We start from the raw sequence: 17,456 nt of genomic DNA, 5'->3' as shown, positions 1-17,456 counted from the left end.
GTTTTTTGAGTCTCATGGGAGAAGTTATGTGATTGTATATTTGTCACAGGACTTAATATTTTCCCTTATCTCTTCAATTTGACACTACAGGAATGCTTGTTAATATTTCAATGTTTGACTGTTTTAGGTTTTCCTTCAACGCATTCCACAAGTTTTTGTGATAATAACACTGTACAAGCAATTCTTAGATAAAGATTCGCTTATTAGTCTGATGGATTGGATTGATATGTTTGATACTGCAAAAAGAAAAAGTCAAATAAATCAAATATACAAATTAAGAAGTTTTTATAACATTCGCCAAACACAAGTAGCAATGATGTCCTGTGTCCGTATCAGAATGCAGATGCAATCCCAGATTCCTGAAGAGGTTGAGCAAGAAGTCTGTTCAGGAGCGCAAACACTCCTAGGAAATGCGAAAATAGTGAAATATGTTTGCTGTGAGAGATCTATCGATCCAGTCAAAAGAAGTAAACTTTCCATCTTATGTTAAGGACTTCTTTTCATTTTTCCCATTTTTAGCATCTAAAATTAACCATTTCCAACCCTTCAATTGAGGTGGAGAATCTTTATACCAACCGATAAAAGATCAAGTACAGGAACAAGGTGGATTAGCGGTCAGTCGCCAAGCCAGTTCAAGAAAGCCAAGTAAAAAAAAAAATATTTCCAGGTCTATCTCAGCTCGTTCATCATCATCCATGATCGATTTCAAGAGCAAACCATCTTCAGAACACCGTCTTCATTTCTGGTGTTTCTGTTCATGCCTCGTAGACTTGGTCTTTAACACTAATTTCTCTCTGTAGGGTACGGTTGAAGAAATGCTTCATCTTTTTGCGGATTTCGAATCTGAACTTACTCATCTACTCTAGAAATTCAAGCTGCATTGCAAAATGTGACTGATGCCCTTTAAACTGGACCATTTTCCAAGATCCTGAACAGAACAAGAAACTCAAGAGAGCCTTGCACCTCGTTTCCACTTACAGGTCTGAAGACGGTTTAGCCACTGGTCAAATGGCTGCTATTTCTAACTTTAGGCAGGAGATTGATAAACTTGTAGCAAAGTTCAGAAATTGCAATGAGGAAACAGTCTGAGAAAGACTTTCAGGAAACATATCTCTTGCTTAAGGAGCTGAAAGTATGTTAGACCAAATTAGTGGATTTTAACCTCACATACTTCTTAATTTAGAACCTGTATGATAAGTAAATAAGTTTTGTGGAACTAAATCGATGGTGTTCGGTCATGGTATCCATAGCGTTGCTTCTTTTTCGGCGCAGACCCGACGCGACTGACAGATAAGCCGACGTTAATAGCAGGTCTAATTCCCCCCCTTTTTTCGTCTAAGTAAGGTGCATTGGCTTCCTGCTTGACCCGAACCGAAGCAAGTCCTTCTTTCATTTCTTCGGTGATTGGCTCTCGTAGCGCTTAGTGTAGTAAGGGCCACTGGCTGTTCTTTCTACGTAAACTTGCTTTTTGGCTTCTTTCATCAAAGATAGGTATGAGCTAAAGACTTTTTTTTCTCACTAAACCCATTTCTGATCTTCTATTGAAACTTTATATTTTCATTTTCATTTTCTTTTTAGGAATTCAATTCATGTATGTTAACTAAATAAAATTCTGCCATTAATGAATTCTGTATTTCAAATGTCAAATTCACATCATAACAAAAAAAAAAAAGAAAAGAAAAAGGGGACACAGAAAATAGAATGGAAAATAAGATGAGATTTCATTTCCACTCCCTCTTTATTTTAATTATTAACCTTCTAATTTTTGTTTCAAAAGGAATCCAAGGCAAGGCAGCAAGCTTAAAGGACTTTAGCTCCAATGTGAAGCTAACAAGTTGTTCCAAGGTAGGAATATCCTTTCATTTCGAAAATTGTTAGATTGAATATAAATCAAGGATTCCTTTCTTTCATCTAAGAAAAAACAAAATCCACTCTCTATTTCTTTGCATATTTCTCCAATTTTACCCTTCCATTATATATGTAACCATTTTGCGATTCAATCTACTTGAATTTTTCAAATTTACAAAATGGGGATGTCCATGAGTTTCATGGGAAAAGGTTTTGTGATCTTCTTGCAAATTTTTCATTTTCACATAGTAATCTTTTTTGTTTTCCCTTGCATATTAATGGTTTTCTTAATTCTTGCATTTGATTAAAATTATTACATAACAAATACAATAAAGAATTTTTTTTTTTTTTTTTTTTTTTTTGTAGGGTTGCCTTCAAACCAGATGGTAGGTTTTGTTATGGGGACTCTCTACAAGCAATTTGTGGACCAAGATATTAAGAACGTTGAGGAATTCCACATGGCTATTCTTGATATCTTCAAGTAAGATTATAAAGAAATTATTATTATTATTATTATTCTTGATATCTTCAAATGAGAGGGTCGGAATCAAGCCTGGACCTATATCATCACCGTTAAGGTTCCTTACCACCAAAATCAACATGAGTTACAAAAATTATCTTTTTTTAGGTTGTGATTAGACCTAATAAATATACATTAATTTTTTCATTCTTGAAATTTTATTGCTGTTTAATTGTTTACAGCGCATTCAACTCAGCATTGCCTGGTAAACATTATGATGCACCCTCAAGAAAAGAGATAGAGGCCAGTGACATTAACCTTACAATATTCTAATTAATTAAATCCCATTATCTCAAATAAATTTATATAATTATGTACAAAAAAATGTTCAATATTGCAGGCATGTTTTAGTTTTTGGAAACATGCTTCAGATGCACAAAGAAAAGAACTCTTCATTGAATTGATGAAGAAGAGCGTAAAACTTAGCAAGATAGATGACTCCGCCTTGGTCACCGGAGTAGTAACACCACCGGCAGCAATGGCTGCCAAGAAAGCGGCGGAGAATTTGCCTCAGTTAAAGATATTAAAGGCTGTGCCAGATGTTGTCTTTGTGCCTGCAGCAACAGTATTAGCTCTTATCTCTGCTAAGCTTACAAAAAGGACGTTCTTTGGAAGTTCAGCGTCTCCTTAATTCTAAAATAAATTGTAGTATGAATTATCTTGTAATAACTAAATAAAATATTAAAATTTCAAGCTCTTTATAATTGCATTTAATGTTTTTAATTTTATCAATTAAACGTATAATTTTTTTTATCATTAATTTTGCCTCATTCATTTTACACATTGAAAGATCGATTTTTGAAGAGAACACAAGAAGATATGAGATAGTACACACCCATTATAAAAATAGACTTTTTTTTTTTTTTTGGTAACGATTGGAGAGCAAAACTCTAAGTAAACATTGAAAGTCCAGTATAAAAAACCTCTTGAAGAAGCCATTCTGCCATCCCAGGAGGCGGTTCATGAGAAGTTGACTCCCTGATGGATAATTTCTTGCGCATCTAGAAAAGTAATCCGCGCAATTGTTCATTTCTCTGTAAATATGTTTGATCACACAACTTTGAAATTGTGGGATCAACTGCTGAATAGCAAGCACCAGTTTCTGAATTGCTCTTGAAGAAGAACCATTGCTTGAAATGAGTTGGACAGCAGCCAAATTATCACATTCAACTTGGATATTTTTCATCCCTAAACTCTTGGCCAGCTGCAAACCTTCCAGAACTGCCAACAACTGAGCATTGAAAACCGTACAAGAACCTATGTTAGAAACAAAGCCTCTGAACCACCTCCCAGCAATATCTCGAATTAAACCTCCACCACATGCTGATTGTCCAGTAACAGAAGTGTTAGTATTGAGATTGACGCAGTTGCTAGGGGGAGGAGACTATGTGAGTGAAATTAATTCTTTATTGCACGAAGGAATCTCGACTTTTTCACGTACAAACTAGTTTCGAAAATATTCTTAGCCAAGCAGAACGCCTCCATTTTCAACCTCTGTATCGTCACATGTTCTTCACGAAAGTACCATCTATTGCGTGGATCCCAGATTTTCCAGCAGCACACTCCGAAAATAATAGGTCAAGGGACACTAGAATGATGCGTACAGTTGCCGGAAAGATTATACAAGAGCCAATTTTAATGCAATATGTTAACTCATATTTCTCACACACGCATAAACTCCACGTGTGATTTGGGATATGGAATACCCAACGTTTCTTAAAATCGAATTAAATTAAATAAATAATTAAATAAATAATATACATTACCAAATATATCTTAATTCTACAGCTGATACATAAATACATTACAGCTTTAATTTTATGGCATTTTAAATTTTGATGAGGACCATTTATGCTCTTATTTCTTATAAATTTTTGCAAATCACATACTTTTCCATATCATCGACAATTATCTATAGGGATATTATTTGAAATATTAATTTGATTTATGATTAGGATAACTTTAGAAATAATGATTTTTACATCTTTTAATTATATTTAATAGATGTCCGATCAATTTAAATTTAAGTGTTAGTACATTCAATAGAATGATTTGCAAATTTTTTAATCTTGTTGAAGTTTTTAATAAATCAAAATAAAGCTAAAGGTTCCTTTAGACACTTAAAAAAAAAAAAAAAAAAAAAAAGTTAAAGCGTCAATTTATGCGTTTGGCCTAATTCTGCAGGTTACTGTTTTTTTACTTTATTTTATTATTATTATTATTATTTTTTTTTTTTTTTTTTTTTTTTGAAATGAGATTTGTGCTTAAAAGGTGCATATTTTTTTCATATGGTTCATTATGATTAAGTAGAATATGCAGGTATGGTAGTGGCTAAAAGGTAGGTTTTGCGATTTCATTTTGCCTCCATCTCTATTTCACGTGAAACCAACAATCTGTGCTATGTACAGATTTTCTTTTCTTTTCTTTGCTTTACTCTATGTCAAGAAATATAATATATAGTATCAACTTTTTTTTTTTTTTTTTTTTTAAGAAATGAAGTAGCATACATACAATTAGAAATAGGTCATTCCGCTATGCATATGTCAATAGTATATATAAGATATGTCGGGTAAAATTAACTGTTTTGTTAGCTGTTAGTTTTTTAAATAATGTTGTTTAAATAATTTTTCATAAAACGTTATATAAATTAACTTTTCATAAAACACTATCTTAACTTCTAAAATCTAGTTCAAAGGCTATAGTACCGAACACTATAAAAAATATTATTCAAAATGCTAAAAACTACTTAAAAAGCGGTTGCCCGAACACAGTCATAGTCTCTTTTATTAAATATTATTAGTAGCTATTTTAATTAGAAAATACAAGGAATAAAGAAAAACTCAACTTTATATAAACTGATTATCAAAACAAAAGATAGAATAAAATGGCAGATTGATATTTACATATATGTTCAACTCAATTAGTTCCTTAATTATGAATTAATTGGTAAATTTTCTTCTTTTCTTTTTTTTTTCATTTCATATTTATATGTGTGTTGTAGATTTAAATCTTCAAAAAAGATTTAAAATTTACAGTTAAACAATTTTTTGCTAATTTAATTCATTCCCATGTTCTTTTTTCATACAAGTTTGATATCCTCAACTTTTCCATGCATCTCCAAACAATTCTTACACAATTTTACTAAACATGATAACAAATACTCTTCAAATGGAGAGGAAGTCTTTATCTGCGTATAATCAAGAACTAGAAAAGGTAAAACTGAAATTTAATATTAAAATTCAAAAAGTAGTAACATAATTTAGGAGTAGAACAAAAAATTCATTTATTCCAAAAGCAAACGAGAATTTGTTCATATTCATAAATGTTTCAAGAAATATTAATCAGTTCAAGGGCACTTGGATTGACCCTTGGAGTTCTTCTTGTCTCTATAGCAAGGGCATTCTGATTTGTTTCCATAGGTTCCTGAAGGTACACATTTGCACTCTTGGCAGCAGATTCCACAATACTTCAAGCACCTATCCTTATATCCTGCATTGCTACACCTTGTCCCACACTTCAAATCACAATCACCTAATATCACCAAAACAGAAATATAAGTACTTATTTATTATTCCAAAATGGAAAAACCCCAGAAAAAAAAAATTGATATTTGCTTGGCTTAATTTAATAATCTTACTTGGAGCAGCTGTGGTAGGTGGTGGTGCAGCCATATATGGTGGAGCTGAAGCCATGGCTGTTTGAAGTAAAGAGGAGCAAAGAGCCAGTGAAAGAATCAGGAATGATGCAAGCAAGAGCTTCATTTTAGTTATTTTGATTGATATTTTACACTTCAAGAAATAGTACTAACTAAGGCGATGAGAATTAGCTTAGGAAGCTATGGGCTTGAAAGAATTCAGAGGAGTATTTATAGTGGTGGATTGAAGGTGGAAGTCATGTGGAAATTTGAAGCAAAAGGGTATTTTATTAATAAAATTAAAAGGCCAATGAACAATTTCATTACAGTCTGTAATTTAAGGAGGCACTTATTGGGGAGGGCATTATAGATTTTTGTCTTGATTAGCTTATTATATTTCTACTCAGGTTTATGCTATACATAGGGAAGTTTGCAAGTACCTTCCTGAGGAAGGAGATAATCCTTTTTTAAGGTTAATTAATTAGGTTTTGACTAACACTTGTGAAGTTCTGATGATTTATAAAATTTTAGTACCAACAATTTGAAAGGGTACAAGCTGTACTGGCTTCTCCGATGTAGCCCATTTGCATATGTTTATTGATCTTTTTTTGCTCTTCCTTTCTGGCTCGCCAGAATCTCTATGTAACTTGAAAAATAATTTCCAACTTCAAGTTAAAAGGGAACAAAGAAATGAAAACTGATATAGACAGGGATAGAGAATCTCAATTAGTTTGGCGCACAATTCCAGGCTGTGGCTTCCCCCAACTTGCACTTATTTAAATTATTTCCTTTTTATATGTGTGGGAACTAGAGGAGGAAGAGAATAGACAGGCCCCCGAAGGTTCCAGGAAATTGGACTCAACCTCCTGAGATTCCTCTTTAAATATTTTGATGTTCAAAAAAAAAAAAAAAAAAAAAAAAAAAAAAAAAAAAAAAAAAAAGAGCTAATTGATTTTACTGTCACCTGAGGAAAATAAACTTAGAAGCTTATGAAAATAAATTATATAGCTACAAGGCAACAAAATCTAGAATTCAATGGCTAAATGCACAAGAAGTTTCATTAATAACAATGTGAATTCTTACAGCAGAATTTTTTATATTCAAGCATGGAACAATTTAAATACATCGGATTAGTGATACTGAAGATGCAAACCTATATACGTTTAAACTGCTGAGAGTTGTGGCCGTGATAAAACAATAAGGAAGCACGTCTTTGCGAACAGAAAGAACTCAGGCTTTGACATGTACTATAAATTCTTCCCAATAACTTGCAAAACAAAACAACATTAAAATGTCAATCCACATAGACACATGTATGCCTATCTATATATGTAATATGATGAAAAATAAACAAAAAGATACCAATGTCAACCTCCCAAACTAGAGGAAGCACGGATATGTTGACCATAAGAATGTTCTTTGGCAGAGCGACTGGAAGTGAGTAAATTGACCTGCAGAAGGCCCTCAACAATTAGAGTTGACAGAATGACACAAAGGTAGGTAGCAAAGAAAAATTGGTCAAGAAAGTTACCTTCACGATGTCACATTTGGCGCTTGGTCGCCTGGAGGCAGCTAGGACACTCATGTGAAATAGCTGTTTTCAAGAACACAATGATAAACAAAGCAATACACGTGAAAATTTTATCTAACAATTAACTTCTACTGTTGTTTGCGGTACTTGCAATGGAAACTAGTACAAAACTTAAAGAAAGGATGAACTGGACATGAAAGCAAAGCAATGTGATTTCTGACTCACAGCAGTTATTAGTTAATAAAGAAAAGTTATATTTTCTTGGTTTGTTGCATAGGAAATTACCCTATAAGGATCGCTTCTTAAGGACTGCACAAACAGAGAATTCCCCGAGTCACTATCCTGCAATGGAATAAACACCAGAACTCTTAAACATGACAAGTCATAAACAGCAGAAGTGGATGCAAATAAATGCTCCAAAAGGATAAAACTGAAATTAATCAATAGTCATGCCTCCAAATAAACATCCTTGAGTCGCCTTCCAGTTTGAGCACAGCAGACGCGGACAACATTTTCATCACAGCTACCACTTATGATGTAATCCCTCCCATTCATGTAATAGGAGCGAGTATAATTATGAGAACTTCCAGTTGCAGCTATCTCAAAGTTCATGTGAACCCTACCATCTACTGCCAGAAGTTGTTTGACCTGACACAAGTTAAAAGTGGGATATTATCTTGAACTCAGTGAAAGAAGCCAACAAGTTTGTTATTACTATGTTAAGGTGGCATGCTTACATCCTAAGAGGTAAACAAGGAATTCTGCTTGATGATTAGTAGGGAACATCTACAGTTAGATGCGTTAATGACATTGGACTAGTGAAATTATGCTCATCTTATCAAACCCCTTTATAAGATTAGGGAGTCTACATCCACACAATGATTTAGAATTTTTCTTTATCTAGTACGTTTTATCCTTGCCCAACTGAATATATACATACATAATGGATATGAAAATACCTCATTGTCAACAGCTGAAACAAGCAGATATTTGTCATCAGGAGAAAAGCAAACCATCACATTCCCTCTTGAACTTGAGGCTGTATAACAAGGCCTCTCTGGTTTTTGTCTCAAATCCCAAAGCTTGACATCATGGTCAAATGACGAAGTAGCAAATAGGAAGGGAGAACAGTGTGCAAATTTAGCAACATTAATGGGTTCTCGATGCATATTAGTAAACAACTGTATGCGTCTTCTACTACTAATGTCATATAGGGCAACATCCTTTGAGTACCCACTGGCAAGAAACTGATCGTCTGTGGAATTGACATGAACAGAAGTCAATGGCTCAAAATCATCAAAACTGACCACTCCTGTCATGCAATTTATATCTGCAACTTTTGGTGGCATATGATTGATGTCAAACAGCTTCAAGGAACCATTATCAGAACCAGCTAGCAACTGTTCAATGCATACAAAAAGCCTTCAGCAAAAATTGAACTTCTAAGAATCAAAATGAAGCAATAAATTAGATGTCCTTCCCATTATATAGCATTTATGAATTACTTCCAAAGACAAGTTCTAGCAACAAATTATCTATCCTATTGATACAATTCTAGTATCTTTTAGGTGTAAGCATGCAACTGGCTGATTTCCCTCATCCAAAGAACAAATGTAAAATATTTCAAGGTTTAAATTGCTGCGGAAAGTATACAAGATACTGCTGTTGGAAATATCACCTTGGAATTCAGGTGTGATCTTGACCTACAAAGTCATCGAGTAAAATAAACCAAATCCAAAGACAACCGCAATTTATTGTTGAACCATATTGAACTTACGATACCAAACACAAGTGCCTTAGAAACAGATAAAAGAAAAGGGTCGAAAGTGCAAGACAAAAGTATTACAAGCCTAAAATGCTTTATGGAAATGGCATACCTTTGATGGATACATTTTGAGCCAACAAAGACCCAGAATACTGTTCATTGCTCCACTGGAAGGAACATAACCAACAGTCTTCCCATTTTCATGATTAGTGACAACTACTTCACCATCTAGAGTTCCAAAAACCATAAGACTAGGATCAGATGGATGATATTCGAATTGTCTAGGGCGAAGACGCTTACTTCCTTCTTTATGCAGATGGCTCAAGCTAGACAAAGGGTGCAAGAGGGGCCATGCAACAGAACCCAGCTTGGCAGCACTAAGAGATCGTGGAAAGAAAATTTGACTCTTTCCATGAGGATATTGCTTCTTTGTCTTCTGGAAATTTGGGCAGGCACCACTTGCTCTCATTTCACGTTTCTGCAGGATACTGACAATGCTTTCTTTGTATTGTCGGTTATAGGCTAAGTACTCATAGAATTTTGAAGAGATGATCTTCGCCATTTTCTTGTCCAGCTTTCCAACGGGCAAATTATCTAAAACCTCCAAATGAGGCAATGAAGCAATTATATACTCCCTATAATGTTTCTCAAAGCAGATAGGCGATGGGTGGTGTGAACTGTAAATGTTGTTTAACTTAGTACAGTTTTTCTTCAAATCCCACATGCATCCACTTGCAAACAACTCATTTTTGTCTTCAATCTATCATTCGCCAAAAGAAACCTGTTAGACAAACTAAAAAAATCCATCACCAAACATCTATATTTCAAACTTTCCCCCTTCTAAGCATTTAATATGCTTACCTCATTTTGCAACTTGACTTTTCCATTCAAATTAGGAAGCATGCTGGATGATAGTTCCAGCAAATCTATTCTTTGCAGGCAGCTTGAAATTTTATCTTCAGTAGTGACTGAAAAGTTATCAGTTCCTCCATTAACCTCATTACATGTAAATGCATTTTTGGGAGAAAGCAAGTCACAACATGACATTGCATGAGGAGTGTAAATAGTTGTGTCAGCAGCATTGACAGGCAGCAGTTCAATGGATGAACCTCTATCCAACTGATGCAGGACATTTGCTTTGTTACCAAATGATGCAGGACATGGCCCAGTGTCCTTGCAACACAAGCAATTTTGGAATCGTAGTTCTAGCAAAGAAGGAAGTTTCAATAAGGCAGCAGTGGTTGTCCAGAGATCAATCACTCTTGTCTCACACATTGAGAGACGCATCAGATTGGGCATGGAAGAAAAACAGTCCCTATGCAAACTAGCGATTGAAGTGCAAAAATCCAGATTTAAGGTGTGCAATCGCATAAAACTTCCAACCATGTTGAGCTTTTGGATGTGAGTGGACCTCAAGCTTAAAATTTCACAAGATAAGCCATGGTGACTTAGATCCCTGGAAAGGTCCCACAAACAACGATGTTAAAATATGATTTAGATAGAGAATACTCCACCTTTCTTTTCATCCTTTTCAAGCATAGTTAATTGGTCACTAGACTCACTGCATGATATAATGTTTCCTTAGCAAAAGAGGATGCTATATGCTTTTCATAGAAAGACAAAATTAACTGTCATGAACCCAGAAAGACACAGGACACAAATGTTGGGGCTCTGTAAACTGCTGAAGCAGGGTCTTGGGATCCTAGATAAGGCCCTCACTTGAGCATTCAAATCTTCATAATTGTTAACCAATACAGAAAGTGCCCACTAGCCGTCCTAATGGTCTTTCCATCCAGATTCTAAAAATATGACGGCAGTGGTCCTTTTCAAGTTATTTTAAGTGATAATCTCATCTCTTAAAACTCATAAAGTGATTAGAACTTCTAGCATCACCATCATTTTTCTCTCTCTTCATATTCTTTTTTCTTTTTTCTCTTTCTTAAGGAATTCAAGGTTGGGAAATTGGAAACGGCAGAAATCTATCAGGTAAAGGAAAATAAAATATAGAAGATAATGCATTATGACTATGGTAAATGACAAAGACAATAAGGACAAGCAATAAAACAGAATGGTGATACCAACCATAAAAAGTCCTCTTCCAATGACATTTCCTGAAGATCAACAACCCGGAGTTTTAGATGAATTGCTCGCAACAAGGAAAGAACATATTCTTCCTTCAAATTGCAATGCGATTCATTGACTATGTCAACTGCATCAATGTCAGAAGAGTCTACTGCTAGGAACATATCAATCAGAGGAGGAATATCATCATTCTTGAGCTGATTTAGCAAAACCTCAAAGGTACACTTCTTCTGGAAGAACTTCTGTATTGTGGCCTAAATAAAAGAAGAAAAGTTATGCTTGCCACAAAATAGTTTCTTCAATGCAAAAACTGTACAAGTTTGTTACTGGATCAATCTACCAGCCAGTGAAGCAAAGATGATTAATAATCATAGAGAAGAAAGCTAAGTTTCATTATGCTATCAAGTTAGGACCATAAGTATTATTTCAGAGAAAGAAATGCACCTCCCAAGGCCAAAAAAACAAAAAAAGAAGAAGAAAAAAAAAAAAGACAGCTTGCTGCTTTAGGAGGTGGGATAAAACTAACTTCAGAAAAATCCAGTCCAAGCAGCACACAGTGCAACATATGGCTCTTTTCTGAAAGATGGTTTAAGAATCCCCTCAATGCAAGCAAAATGATTCTATACTAACAACCAACTTTTATCCAAAAAATATGATATTAATTGATAAAAACAACAACAAGTGGACAGCCTTAGTCAGTAACATCAGATTCCACAATCTAAAGCAGTCTGAAGGGATAAAGGCAGATGAAGGGGGGAGGTGCGTGTGCAATATCCTAACAAAGGAAACACTGTTCCCTATTAAACATGAGGGGCGGCGCAAACATTCATGAAGAAAGTTTAGTTTAATAGACCTTAGAGAAGCATGACAGTACGGCAGAATTGGGTGGCACCTCATGCCTCCTGCAAGAATCAAGATACCTAGCACAAAAAGAGAACGCAATCTGAGAATCAATAAGAATCTAAAAGTACAAGGATTCAGAGAGCAAAAGCCACTATCAACACCAGCATCAAGAAATCAAGCTTTTGAAAATACTTGCAACTATCAACCAATGGAACGAGTCCAAACATGAAATGTTCTACAAAACAAAAGTATTTGAAGCCAGAATACTAATAATTCCACAAATTTACTTTGCCAAATATCAATAAAGGCAACAACAAGACTCATATTCTCATAGAAACTATAAAATTTTCTAAAAAAAACTTAATTGGCCAGTAAAAAGTTCCCAGAAAATTTTAATTATGATTCTTTTTTCTTTTTTTGGGTATGTGAAATTGTACATTAGTTCAATCATTACTAATCAATCAATCCAACTAGCTGACAGTAATATTTAGTTTAGTTAATGTCGCTTTGAATTTTGAAGATTCTTCCCGCTACTGATCAGAGAAAAGGAATAGATCAAAGGGAAGGTTAGCTTTGTGAACTAATTTATGCAAAGATACTAGCTTTGAATCTGAAATAGAAAAAAAAATCATGTTTTGCTTTGTGGGTGTCCACAGAGGATCTCTCTCTTTTGCTAATTTCAGTCATTTATGTAAAAAAGCTGTAACAATTGCCAACACTTTCTCTAAGCACTTGCCACCTGCTACTAATTTTCCTTTGCCTCTTTTGGCTAATTCCATTCGTAACTCCCATCATTGGTTAACCTCCCAAAATACCACGTCTAAATTTCTCTTGAAAGCTGTACCAAACCCACCAATCCTTTAACTCTTAAATCCATGATTCAGTAGGAAAAAAAAAACAAAACACAGACAAGAAACCAGAAAACCCAGAAGAGAAAAAAATTAAAGAAAGAAAAAGATTTAATTAGAGATCAATATCATACCGAGCTTCTAAGGTGGAGATATCCATGCAAATGATTGGTGACTGTAGCTTTGCTTCTTCTAGTTCTTCACATTAATGGCGAAAAAAATGAAGTCAATGGATCTAAGACACGGGAAATATTGCTAACAGTGTCAAAAACACATGTCGAATGGATAAGCACACCTGTTCTTAATTCTAAATTCTAACATTACTCAGTGCAGGAAGAGAAAGTGAAATTTCAACCAAATAATATTCGACAAGATTACCTTTAGAAGTTAGGACCATCATCAAATGGCCATTATGTATTTGAGTCACGCAATTATAATACAAATAGTTTTTACAAGTTTAATTTATAATTATATTTGTCGTTATTTATTTATTGAATGATAATCTATTATTCAATTTGCTAAAAAAATGTATCGTTAGTCATTGCTAATTAATGATTAACTATTATTGGATTTTGAAAAGCTATTCTAATGCTTAAATTATTAAATTCTCCAATCAATTCGCAGTTTAAAAAGATATTTAATATTTTTTATTTTTATTAATGAAATATATCTATATACATTGAATTATGTGCGATGTAATTAATCTCTTACATCCTATAAATATAATAAATATAGAAAGTGTAAGATATTTGGTTAGATTTCTTTTATTTGGTAATCTCCTAAAAAAAAAATCTATATATATATATATATATATTTTTTTTTTTTATGGAGGTAAAATTTAAAAAAAAATGTGTAAAATAACTCAACTACCTTTTGTTATCATATGGAAAAAAATAATTAAAATTAATTTTTTTTAAACTTTGGTAAGGGAACGGAACTGTAAACATTCTTAATTATATCAAGTGAACACCACCAAGTTAACACATAAATATTATAATCTTCAATCATTGTATAATTTTGTATATTAGAAAATGAATTAAGTTAAATTATTTTAGTGGATCCTGTGGCTTTTATTTTTGTCACGATTTGTCAAATCAATGCCCAACTACTAACTAAGATGTTGACAACATTGTTAATATAAAAAGATCATTAATCATGTTAGAAAATGAAAATAAGCTTGTTAGAAATATGTCAAATAAAATACTTATTTCTCATTTTTTTTGTATGAAAAAATAGAGAAGAAAATAAATAAAATTAATTTCTGAGTAATATTTGAAGTTCACCATCAAATAAAATTAGTTGTTTGATTTGAATTTGTTCTAATGAGTTAATATTTCCCAACTAATTATCAAATTTCTTTATCTATCCCTAGAAGGTGTAGAATATGGAAGGATAATTAATTGAAGGTTTTGATTGGGCCTAAAAATGAATGTTAGTATCTTAGAGAAAAAAAGAAAAAGAAAAAAAAAAGCTCAGTGGTAGAATAACGGTGGTTGACAACCACATTTTGCACTGATCATCATCGTCATCATCATCATTATGTAATAAATGAGAATAGTGGATGTTGACATGACATTGTGTTTGAGAGTGAAACTCTCTAAAATTTAAATATTTTGTTTTAACTTAGTTAAGAAAATTTGAAGATTTTAAAGAGAAAACGTGTCTCCCTTAACTCTTTCTCTCTCTACTTTATAACTTTTATGAATTTTTAAATAATACTAACTCATTTAAAATTAATCTCTAATTTATATCTTTTAAATATAATGGCTCTTGAATAATAACTCTTTTAAAATTACTCTCTAATTTATTACTTTTAAATATAATGGCTCTTGAAGTTCTCTTATAATTTTAAATTTTCAATTAGTTCAATATTATTAGGTTAAGAATGTTAGGAATAAAATTATACAAAATAAGTTTGAGATAAAATTTTAATATTGAGTTTGTTGTATATTAATATTAATATTGTTGGTGCAAAAAGGTAATAATTATATGGATTTTGGATCCGCAAAGTAAAAATTAACCAAAAATAAATACTTGCAATTAATATATTTTTTGCATGTGCTAAATTAATTTTGAGATAAAATTTTAGCATTAAATTTTTTCTATATTAATATTGCAAATGAAAATAGGTATTAGCTATATGGAGTTTGGACGAGTAAATGCAGAAATTGTTCAAAAATAAATATTTGCAACTAGTATTATTTTTGCATGTGCTTTTATCTAATAATGATGATATAACCATTTTGATTTGAATAAACTTTTTTACGTTCTTTATTTTCGTTCACCTGCTATCTTAAAAATCATGTTTCACCTTAATTAGCGTAAACAATTTTAATTCTACACGATAATATTTAAGTTTAAATCATGAAATATTATAAAGCTCTGCGAAACATAGAAAATTGCATAGTTAAAAATTAAAGTATAAAGTTATATTAGGAAGCCTCCTGTGTTTACTAATAATTAGATATGAGAAATGATGAAAAAGGCTAGGAGCTCTCCTAATCTATGTCATAATAACTCTCATCTTTAAGAATTTTGATGTATTTTAAAAAATAAATAAATAATAACAATTAGACAAGGATGATTAGTTGATCATGAACACACGAGTAATATATTAATTGAATAATGACAATTTACAATAATTATTATATAATAGAAATAATTGAAATATTAAAAATTGGTTCCGGTAATTGATCAAGTCGACTAATTCAATCACGGATAGCCAGTTCAATTAGATTCTCTTTCTTAAATGATGCAAAAGCCAAATGGATCCAATTTTAAAATTAGTTCACCAAATTTTCGAGTTAATTTTTTTTTTTTTTTTTTTAAGAGAAAATTATGCTTGCACCTTTTAGTTGCGTTGAATTTAAAGTTTGGTTAAATTGCAATTATACCATAATATTTAAAGCTTCTTTAAGGAAAAACTGAAGGTTGGGAAGTTAAAATGTATAAGGTTGAATTTCTCTCCACACCTTAAATAATAAAGTTGTACTATAATATTATACTCTCTTTATCCAAATTATAATAAACTCAAAATAACTTACAAAAAAATATTTAATTTAATATAAATAATAATATGATTAAAAAAATATTTATTAATTTTTTAAATAATCAATACGTCTTATATTTTAAAATAAAATAATCGCAATTTATATTTAGTAGGGCAAAAAAAGTGCTACCGTTGCCAAAGGATAAGATTGAAGCTAATTAGGCAAAACATTTACACGCTTTGGTCAAAATCCTTAAGTACGCGGCTAGCCAATATGGAAGCACCCAAACTATTAACCAGTCTTTCACGTGTGGTCGCGCAAGTCCGTGCGTGTGCGCGCATGCGCATGCTTGTGTGTGCGTGTGTCCATGATTATATTTAGCTTGGTTTGGTAGGATGAATATTGCTACTTTAAAAAAATAAAAATAAAAATAAAAATTGATTCATATAATAAAAAAATTGAGTCATTTAATTGAATAAGAACATAAAAATCACACTCTCTCTTCCTTCGTGATTTACAAGATATTTATGAAAGAAACAAAAATAAGAATTTGGAGGAGAAAGCAAGTTGTAGAAAAAGACAGAGATGCAAGAAAGAAAACTTGTGAAGCACGTGTGCCACCCAAAGGAATATCTTATGGAAATTGAAAAGGATTGTACATTGGCTAACGAATAATTAGGCAATTAGCCTACTATGATGGCTTAATTAAATTATTAATTGACTCGGTAAACTGATCAATTAACAAGTAATTATAAAATAGTGGATCTCCATTTTATACTTTTTCTTCTCATATACAATTTTAAATTTCTACTCATCATTTTAAATTTGGTAAACGGCAGTGGAGTCAATATATAATTAATTTTGAAATGATATTCATATAATAATCAAATAAGTTCAAATTAAGTAAAAATCTAATTAATTAATTAGTAACTTCAAACATATACTACTAACCATTTTGTTTTAGATTAGTTCATGAGAAATTTGTATATCTATATTGAACTTGAAATAAAAATAAAGTTCACTCTTTATTTAGCATAGTATTTTACCCTTTTTGTAAATTTTTATTTTTTTTTTCCTTATTTTTTATATTTTAATTCAACCACTTAAGGTATCTTTAAAGTTTTAAAATTAATATTTTTTTATAATAATTTATATTGATATCTATATTTTTAAATCCATATATCTATGTGTATTTATATCCACACATATTTTATATATCAATTCATATCTAAATCTATATATCTATATTAAAGCTGAATAAAAAAAAAGTTATAAATTCGATTATCCTTTTTCTTATATTCTTTTCCTTTAAAATTTTTTAAATTATTTCTTTATTTTTCTATATTTGATTGAGCTAGTTAACAATATTTTTAAAATCTTTCTATCTATTCAAGC

At 31.9% G+C, this 17,456-nt stretch overlaps 3 protein-coding genes and 1 pseudogene across 6 annotated transcripts; 2 read left to right on the top strand and 2 right to left on the bottom strand.

Moving 5' to 3' along the window:
* The first annotated feature begins 313 nt into the window (after positions 1-313).
* On the top strand, positions 314-1,425 carry LOC149497895 (uncharacterized; annotated as a pseudogene).
* A 502-nt stretch (positions 1,426-1,927) lies between these two features.
* On the top strand, positions 1,928-3,124 carry LOC105639800 (calcium ion-binding protein). The gene is made up of 4 exons (XM_012223956.3): positions 1,928-2,058; positions 2,215-2,329; positions 2,551-2,611; positions 2,709-3,124. The coding sequence occupies exons 1-4, from the start codon at positions 2,028-2,030 to the stop codon at positions 2,997-2,999; spliced, it is 498 nt and encodes a 165-aa protein (XP_012079346.1). The 5' UTR covers positions 1,928-2,027; the 3' UTR covers positions 3,000-3,124.
* A 2,453-nt stretch (positions 3,125-5,577) lies between these two features.
* LOC105639801 (peamaclein) lies at positions 5,578-6,942 on the bottom strand. Its single transcript, XM_012223957.4, has 2 exons — positions 6,006-6,942; positions 5,578-5,899 (listed from the first exon to the last, which is right to left on the bottom strand). The coding sequence occupies exons 1-2, from the start codon at positions 6,127-6,129 to the stop codon at positions 5,715-5,717; spliced, it is 309 nt and encodes a 102-aa protein (XP_012079347.1). The 5' UTR covers positions 6,130-6,942; the 3' UTR covers positions 5,578-5,714.
* An 86-nt stretch (positions 6,943-7,028) lies between these two features.
* Positions 7,029-13,459, bottom strand: LOC105639802 (protein DWD HYPERSENSITIVE TO UV-B 1). Of its 4 annotated transcripts, none has more exons than XM_012223960.4 (11): positions 13,206-13,459; positions 12,234-12,300; positions 11,381-11,634; positions 10,160-10,754; positions 9,411-10,058; positions 8,493-8,933; positions 7,987-8,181; positions 7,819-7,875; positions 7,534-7,596; positions 7,365-7,453; positions 7,029-7,269 (listed from the first exon to the last, which is right to left on the bottom strand). In XM_012223960.4, exons 1-10 carry the CDS (start codon positions 13,229-13,231, stop codon positions 7,370-7,372), a joined length of 2,430 nt encoding a protein of 809 aa, XP_012079350.1. In that variant the 5' UTR covers positions 13,232-13,459; the 3' UTR covers positions 7,029-7,269; positions 7,365-7,369. The 4 variants fall into 4 exon arrangements, with proteins under 4 accessions (XP_012079350.1, XP_012079348.1, XP_089574966.1 ...); XM_012223958.4 differs by having other exon boundaries at positions 7,375-7,453; XM_089718840.1 differs by lacking the exon at positions 13,206-13,459 and adding an exon at positions 12,963-13,125 and having other exon boundaries at positions 7,375-7,453.
* Positions 13,460-17,456: the final 3,997 nt, after the last annotated feature.

This window comes from Jatropha curcas, chromosome 3, assembly GCF_041381405.1.
Source record: "Jatropha curcas cultivar XTBG-Jc1 chromosome 3, XTBG_Jcur_1.0, whole genome shotgun sequence".
NCBI classification, from domain to species: domain Eukaryota; kingdom Viridiplantae; phylum Streptophyta; class Magnoliopsida; order Malpighiales; family Euphorbiaceae; genus Jatropha; species Jatropha curcas.
Note: the sequence above shows the minus strand (reverse complement) of the source record. Positions and strands in the feature narration are given on the sequence as shown.

What these genes read in the sequence shown, in the direction of transcription:
- LOC105639800 (XM_012223956.3), top strand. Translation starts at nt 2,028, where the DNA reads ATGGGGATGTCCATGAGTTTCATGGGAAAAG. An exon ending in CATGAGTTTCATGGGAAAAG is followed by an intron (nt 2,059 to 2,214) that starts GTTTTGTGATCT and finishes TTTTTTTTGTAG; the next exon opens with GGTTGCCTTCAAACCAGATG. An exon ending in GCTATTCTTGATATCTTCAA is followed by an intron (nt 2,330 to 2,550) that starts GTAAGATTATAA and finishes AATTGTTTACAG; the next exon opens with CGCATTCAACTCAGCATTGC.
- LOC105639801 (XM_012223957.4), bottom strand. Translation starts at nt 6,129, where the DNA reads ATGAAGCTCTTGCTTGCATCATTCCTGATTCTTTCACTGGCTCTTTGC. An exon ending in ACCTACCACAGCTGCTCCAA is followed by an intron (nt 5,900 to 6,005) that starts GTAAGATTATTA and finishes TGGTGATATTAG; the next exon opens with GTGATTGTGATTTGAAGTGT.
- LOC105639802 (XM_089718840.1), bottom strand. Translation starts at nt 13,018, where the DNA reads ATGATGGGAGTTACGAATGGAATTAGCCAAAAGAGGCAAAGGAAAATT. An exon ending in TACTGTCATGCTTCTCTAAG is followed by an intron (nt 11,635 to 12,233) that starts GTCTATTAAACT and finishes TCTTTTATTTAG; the next exon opens with GCCACAATACAGAAGTTCTT. An exon ending in CCAAATGTGACATCGTGAAG is followed by an intron (nt 7,454 to 7,533) that starts GTAACTTTCTTG and finishes GGCCTTCTGCAG; the next exon opens with GTCAATTTACTCACTTCCAG.